This window comes from Convolutriloba macropyga, chromosome 12 (assembly GCF_964194025.1).
Source record: "Convolutriloba macropyga chromosome 12, txConMacr16.3, whole genome shotgun sequence".
Lineage (NCBI taxonomy): Eukaryota > Metazoa > Xenacoelomorpha > Acoela > Convolutidae > Convolutriloba > Convolutriloba macropyga.
The window spans coordinates 42,567,509-42,575,607 of NC_134479.1; the positions used below are offsets into that span (position 1 = coordinate 42,567,509).

An 8,099-nucleotide genomic window follows, 5' to 3' on the forward strand; every position below is an offset into this window, starting at 1 on the left:
ATCTGAGAGCACATTTAAAAATGGTAAAAACAACAAATCAGCGTATACATAAATACGCGGTAACGAGAAAAGTTGTTCAATTTTTGCGGCCTGCAATCAATTTTGCAAATACTGTGGGCAAAGATACTTTCGCCTATTGCTATGCCAAAGAGGTAACAGACCCCTTCTTTAAGCGCAAGTGAAACTGTACTGGACTGAGAACAGTTCTCGGCCCCCTGCGATTGCGTTTTCTAATATTGATGGTGAATGGGGCTAATTTCATAAGCATAAATCACACGTATTCATAATATTTTACATAAAAATGTTTTACATGAAAACTTTGCAGATCAAAAATTTCATCTAATGGATCTAGAGCTGAGCGGACTATCACTTAAAAAACATGAAGTAGCATGAACAAAATAACACCAAATAAATTGGAAAAAATTTACCTGCACTTATAAATCCAATGACAGACGGCAACATGATCAATGTGCACAAATAGGACAAAATGAACCCAGTGACTACAACCACCATTACATCTATGATCAGCTTTCGGTCCTCGAAAGATATGGTGGTATCTTTCGGTTTGGAAAGCACGTATTTGTTATCTCTCGTGTCGATTAGAACTTCTGCCGGTCGGTCTTTGTTCAATTCTCGGTTCTCGTCATTTTCACGAAGCTGAAAATTGAACAAATTTACTGTAACAAAATTTCATTTTTTGCAATTAAAACACAGATATTGAACGCTTCCGTGATGTAGTCAATAAAAGATCGGGGTTTAAAGAGTTAAAAAAAACTCACTTATATAAAAAAAATGCTAAATTAATATTTTCTGGGCATTTACATGCTGAGGCATAGTAGTGCACCAGTTACGATTACGTCAAAGCAATCATTCTATAACGAATTTGAAATCATGAGATTTTACCGTATGCTGCTGCTCTTGGGTCCGTTTATAACTAAAAAAAATCCTTAGCTTTTGAAGTTGAAGAATTTTCACAGATGCTGCTAGATTTGAATTCCAGAAAAGAATTCCATGAGAGATTCGTCTTTTCAAGGCAAAATTTTCTAGTAGTTTGGTACGTCAATTTGATAGAGCGCCTTTTTGTTGTTTATGTGATCAAAATTTAAACGTTTTATGGTTAATCAGTTCAACGGCTGGAATTATATGGTTCATTACTTTCCTAGAAACCAAAAAGAATATTTACATCTAGAAAGAAAGAATCGTTAGAATGTTTGTTTCAGATTTTAACTCCTCGGAGCCATCAAACTTTTTTTCCGGTTGAAAAAGGCATTCACTCCACAGATAATCCTTTTTTCGAGTAACCCATAAAATTATAGGTACAATTTAGAAGAATAGCATGCTAAAGCAGATATCATAGGACTAGAAAGTTGATAACAGCAGTGTACTGTTGCGAAAATTTTACTGGTTTTGATTGCATTAATAATGGCTCTGATGCCACAAACCATTTTTGAGGATACTTTGATATCAAAGTGATAGCAATTTATTCCATTTAACATTACGCCTAAGGATTTCACATTGCGAAGAGTTGGCAATTATATTGTTTCCAACAGGCAGTCAGCACACAATTCTGAGTTTTGTTAAGAGGAATTTTTTGGACGAAAAATAACGCATTCCGACTTATAATTGTTGTAGTCGGGTAATGAGACTAATAGCATTCAAATGCTCCCTTGAGTAAATTAATATTGATGATTTGCGCAATCAACATTTTTTTGTTTGAAGTGAAAATTAAGGTGTGGTCAGCATATTGAAATATCGCCGAATGAGCTAATATTTTAACTATCAGATCGCTAGTATATATAAACACTGAACGTCAAAAGTAAGTTAGCAACGCCTAGTTTTACAAAATAAAAATTTAATTTTGACGCAATACTACTAAATCTTGCAATCAAATTTCGGAGAAATTTTTACACCATTGATCCCCTTGGCTAGTGGTCTCGCCTACTTATGAAATTACGACAACACGTAACGGTTACTTACTAAACACCCCAATATAAATTTGACGAACTCCATCCAAGATTCATTGTTAAAAGAAATTAGTCTCAAAATGTGATATATTTTTCACGTTTGTTCAACTATGGTTGGGTTTGTACTTGCGTTGAATGAGAAAAAATATGGATAAAATGTGATTTCATGAAAACTTGTTTCTTGTGAGACGTGGAATGGGAAGGTTTGGGGTGCTAACTTCCTTTTGTCGTTCAGTATAAATTAAGAAGCGTAGGTTCCAATAGTGATCCCTGTGGTTCTACAAGATTAAGGTTAATGCATCATAATTTCAAGACTAATAATGTCAATCTCAATACAGAAACATTTATTGCGATACATGATTGCGTCTGTTCGTATTTTTGCTCTAAATATAAACTGACTGTTTGTTTGAAAGTTTTAAAACACAGCAGACATATTGCCGGAAAATAGCCGCGATAGACGCTTGTGGCCTTCCGCGAATTGATACAACTAAAGAAATACGATAGACAGATCCACCACCAGTCCTTTAATAGACCACTAGACCTTTTGGGTTAGAATCCCACTGCCAATTTTATGACGTATATGGTCTATAAAGAAAAACCCTAAAAGAGCTTTTTCAAAATTAATATTCGAAATCGAAAACTCAAAACTAATACTGAAACATTAGGGCTTATAAATTTGGCACTACTTAGATGCGCATCTTTAATTAGTAAATGTTCATAAAATTTGAAGTTCAGTAACTGAGTTCAGAAGTCATTTTTTAGTGCAGTAAGTCACGGAATTGACCTAAAAGCAGAAATGACGTAACCAACACAAATTTTAGCCGCAAGGCTGTAGAAGTCACTGAAGTCATTGAAAAAGTCTATTCAAGAAGTCAGGTCGTAAGAATCATCGATGGAGACGACGAATTAAAAAAACATAGCAGGACTGAAATACAATTCAGAGAATTGTATTAATTTATGACCTGAAAATCATTAACTCCGCCTTAAAAGGCAAATGGGAGCTGTTAGTAATGAGACTAAGTAAAAAAAAAAACCAGAAAACACCAGAACAACAAAAACCAGCAAGACTAAAAATTCAATTTTTATTTTTTGAAAAGATAGGATCAACATTAAAAAACAACTGCTATGAACTCAAACTGCCAACTATATTCCTCTAATTCTCATTAGCAACCTGTCATTAAATGTCGCTGAGTCCTGTCACTAATAATATAAAAGACTAAGATAAAAAGAACCAAAAATCTCAATAAAACTGAAACTTTTGGAAAAGACTTAGTATAAAAGTCACAGATTGCAACAACTACTGGGGGATACAATTACCTCAAAAATTTGAGTCTTCAAGGACTACAGTTGAGACCTGTCATCAATGAGACTAAGTGTAAGTCCAAGTCACGAAAACCACAAGCTAATAACTCGAGCCAATAATTAGGTTATTTTATGCCTCAGTAGCAACCAATCAGACCTGTTATTGATTGCAATAAGTGATGAGACAACAGATAATTTTAAAAAGGGGACAAAATCTAAAATTCACTAATATTTTATGACAAATAGTGGCAAAGTCATAAAAAGTTTTAGCTGCCCCTTAATGAATTCAAGCAAAGGCAAATAAGAAAAGTTAGAACACATGTGTACCGTCTTAAAAGCACTGAAGGAGAGGAAACTGTGAAAATAGAAGTCAACTTGCCGCACTTGAAAAAAAAATCCACCTCAAAAACCGCCTCAATTGTTCAAACACCAATTTCAAACACCAATTTTGAAAAAGTCAGGCCTCAAACCTACTCGATTATTCGCTCCCTTTACAATTTCAGTGAGACCAAAATTACCACTCTGATTTGACTTCTTACGTGAAAAAGCCCAAAAACGCGTGAACAGATCTTAAAAAACGACAGCGCACCAATAAACATAGCTGGCAGATTGCCAGACAATAGCCGCAATAGAATCGTAGATCGGCAGTCTAAAAAAACAGTAAAAAAGACAGACCAAAAAAAACACATCTTTTCATTGAAGGCTGATCTGTTATATTTTGATTTAAAAATCTGTATAAGTTATTGCTGCCTCTATTAGCTGATCTCAAATAACCTTCATTTAGAGTGACACACACCCATTTGACCTTATCTCTTTGAATTAAAGTAAATAAAAGTCAATTTCAAATTGAGGAAGTCATTTTTGAGAGTGAGGTAAGTCAAGTGTGACCAAAAATTTAATCACGCCAATGAACAAAAAAAAACTTGCTCCACTAGGAGCGAAAAATGACGTCACGCATGCAATTCAGTTGAAATTGCATGAACAAATGAACAAAAAGTGGCTGTGACGTCATATGGTCGTAACAAAAATCATGACGACGAAATAAAAAACATATCAGGACAAGTCCTGACTCACAGTTCAAAGAATTTTCATTGACTAAACAGAAAACTAGACCTTGAACGGACTATGAATGGACTGGGAAAACCATTTAGAAAAAAATCCGATCCAAAAACTCGAAAAAACAGTAAAAATCAAAGTGAAATTGCCGCATGTGAACAAAAAACCACTAGCGAGAAAGCGAATTTTTGTTCAAACACCGTTTTCTCACTCTACTTTAAATTTAGAGCAAAAAAATTTCACGCCGCAAAAGCACTCGCTTTTTCGCTCCACTTCCTGTTTCGGCCTGACCAAAATCACTACTCCAATTTGACTTCAAAAATCATGAAAATGTGTGAACAGATCTTAAAAAAAAGACAGCGCCCCAATACAATTCAAATTCTTTGAATTGTAAAAAAACCAAGAGAAGGCCAAGAATAGCCCCAGCTATCGCTGTGCGGCTATTAAAAAAGACAGCGCACCAATACAATTCAAATTCTTTGAATTGTAAAAAAACACGATGTCCCCAATAGTAGTCGCTATCGCTCCGCGGCTATTAAAAATATTTGTTCAAATTTTTGTTCAAAAAATTGAAAGGGTTGAGAGTTAGAGAAAAGGTCTGTATTTCTCTGATAAAAATTTATTACCTGTTTTGTAAATAGGGATTACTATCGCTTTTTTCAGCTCTTGAGGAAATTTCTCTCTGACGAAAAATTCAATAAAAGTAGAAATGCTACATTTCCAGTTCAAACGGGAACTTTCAGGAGAGTTTGACAATTATTTAAACTGGGTAAATATTACCTGGAAGACAGCTTCAATTTCTCCAACGTGTTTCTGCGATTTCTCCTCGACATCTTCTTGTTCGTTATCATCACCACCCACTCCGACAGACTTCCCACCTACCTCACTGCTATCACTATTTTGACAAGAGTTGGCAATATAAAAAACAAATTCCTCAGTTTATTTGCAACGTTCTTTTATTGTTGAGCAAATATTGAAGCATAAAAAATTAAATTAACTATTTCTAGCTTACATGTTATTAAAAATTGCAAAAATCAAGCCTTTTTTGACGTAATCAAACAAGAGTTTAAAAATTTGCTCAAAATCGGCAATTTCTCGATTGTGAAACAAAATTGTCATTAAAATTTTCATAATAGTATATTAAATCATTCAAATTGCTCGCTTATTTTCCTATTCGACTTTCCTTTAAAAAATGTAGCGACTTCGTTTTCTTTTTTAAAAATTGCCAACTCTAAATCCGTATCTGAAACATCCGCTGCCACTAAATGCAACTCATTGATCATATCCACAAACATTCTTTTCACAATCGAATCACGTGTCACGTTCAACATCTTCTTTGAACTTCGCAATCTTTTCAAACTCTCTTCAAGATCAGAAATCTCTTTCAATTCAAGCTCTTCACTGTAAATTGCCCACTGTAACTTTCCAATGCGGTCTTTTGTGTTCTTTTTCAGCAGCTCGACATCATTAATGTCGCCCTTCAAAACTCCACCGAAAGAATCTAAAGCTGATGAAACGAAGCTTTCTGATTGGTTGATTTCTTTCACGAATAGATTGTACAACTCCATTTTCAGTTCAAACTGTTCGCGCTCAATATTTGAACCCCGTTTTGAGGAAATCTGTTTTCCAAGTTGCGATAGAAGCTCGTTAACATGCTTAAAAACCTTCGCTTTCTTTCTAAGCATAGTTGAAACTTGACTACATCCGTTCGAGAACCATTTTGATAGAACATCTGGCGATTTTGTCAATTCATTTTCGCGCTCGTCAGCCCTATGCTTTTGCGAATGGCAGTAAACAATATAGAGGGTAAAAAATATAAATAAAGCATGGCAGTATTTGGAGAGTCCTCTAGAAGGACTCATGATCAATAAATTAAAAATTTGATAATTCTAATTGAGGAAAGAGTGCATTAACTATCTGAAAACGCATTCAGGTTGCAATTGAAGTTCCGCTGAAGTTCCACCAAATAGCGCTGATTTCCATTTAAATTTTTGACAAGAGCAATTTAGATCCCGCAAAGCTTAGGATCACTCAACGACAGCGCTCAAAATGAAGGCAGCTTGATAAAAAATAAAAGTAGCAACAGAGATCACAGACACTATTAATAGTTCTGAACTTTGTTAGCGTAACATATCAAAGCTTACCGCTACTTTTCAAATAAACAAATGGACTAATAACTTTAAATGAGGCAAGCCGTTTAAACCAATAAACACTCCAGTGCCAATCGAACTTGGAATACCATACCACGCAACTTAGGAAACAAATTAGTTTTTTGTCACTAAGACGCTAATATCAAGTATAAATATCCAGCTGCACCTGAGACAAAAGCCATCCGACTGACAATTGGCTTTGGTAGTAGCCAACTTGGGCTAATGAAGACTATCTCAAGCTTAACAGAGGGGAGGTGAGCGAGTAGAAAAAAGGAGTACATTGGGGCGCTAGGGGTATCGAGCGGGGGTGAGGACTGGGAGAGAGCGGGTGGTGGTCCTAACCTTCAAAGAGCCTTTCACATGTGTTTTTAACTGTTTATCCTGTGTCAGAGGATAAAAAGTTGCGTGTTCAGACGAAAAATCCATCCGGCAAAAAATGGCCTAAGAAAAATAGGTTACGAATAATTACTACAAACTTTGTTTGAGAGCAATTGATTGAACTAGAAAATGAAATAACCGACTAACGTCGGGCGAATTGCTCTCAAACGACCGGCGAGCGGTTGGCTTGGTCAGTAGCTAGCCACGGGGGGGGGGGGGGGGGTGCACCGGGGGCTGATGGGGGCAGCACTGGGTGGGGGGAGGGGGGCAAAAGCGCGGTGGGGGGGGGGTGGAGCCAATAGTGGGGGTGGGGGGTCAACAAAGGGGGGGGGTGTCAACCTCTAAGAACCGCCCCTCACACCATAAGTATAAGTCTCCAAGACAGTTTGAGCTGAAACAGACCTGAAAGGCTCTAAGAGCACATAATGCCCGCTGGGCGCTACCTGTTTATCCCGTTTTTGAGGACGAAAAGTCAAAAGCGTCAGACGAAAAATTGGTCAAGCGAAAAAATCGCATAAAAAAAAGACCGACAGGACTAATATAATTGCTACAAACTTCTTTTGAGAGCAATTAATGAAGTTCGAAACAAATTTTCAGTTTAAATGAAATGCCGTTTGACTTCATATAAAATCTTTAAAAAACACAACCGACTTAACCGATCAAAGCAAAAAATATAAGCGCAAAATAGTTTGGATATGTTTTGTGCTGTGTTTTAGTAAGAGCAAAATTATGTACAGAGGGTCCTTTTTCATAATGGCAAGGATATATGGAAACTACACGGACAGATGCATAACTATGTAAAGCAAAATTTCCAAAAAATCCAATGTACACAAAGTATTTGCCTTGCAAGCAATTTTGGAAGAAAATACATTTCACAGACGATTAACGAATGAAAACAATTGCATTAAAGAAAAAAAAATAAGGATGTTGAATTCTAAAGGAGTCTAGAACAGAAGAACAAAATTTGGAGCATTGTATATCAAGCATCAATTATTAGAGAACAATTGACAGACTTTAGAAAAACTATGATCGTAAAAAAAGTCAATACTTTATCGTGGGCCTAAAAATTTAATTCGACATCATAAAAGACTCAAGCGTCATCTCCACATGATAGGCAAACAAAAAAGTAAAACATAACAAACTAATGGCGGACGAATTTTCCTCATCCGCCCGCTGACGAGTTGTGATCAATTTAAGTGTTTCAACAGCCTTAAGGATTTCCTTAAGGCTACAAGTGCTTTTTGATAAA

General features: G+C 36.0%; 2 protein-coding genes across 2 annotated transcripts in view; both read right to left on the reverse strand.

Annotated features, from left to right (window-relative positions):
- LOC142350933 (transmembrane and coiled-coil domain-containing protein 3-like) overlaps nt 1-6,235 on the reverse strand; it is a 9,111-nt gene extending 2,876 nt beyond the window's left edge. The window contains exons 1-3 of the mRNA XM_075402959.1: nt 5,553-6,235; nt 5,103-5,217; nt 429-657 (exon numbers count right to left, since the gene is read on the reverse strand). Coding sequence (XP_075259074.1) covers nt 429-657; nt 5,103-5,217; nt 5,553-6,184 — 976 coding nt within the window. The 5' untranslated portion in view covers nt 6,185-6,235. The remainder of the gene's footprint in view (nt 1-428; nt 658-5,102; nt 5,218-5,552) is intronic.
- The window catches only part of LOC142351049 (transmembrane and coiled-coil domain-containing protein 3-like), a 425,404-nt gene that overhangs the window by 4,808 nt on the left and 412,497 nt on the right, over nt 1-8,099 (reverse strand). The gene's annotated exons all lie outside the window — the stretch shown is intronic.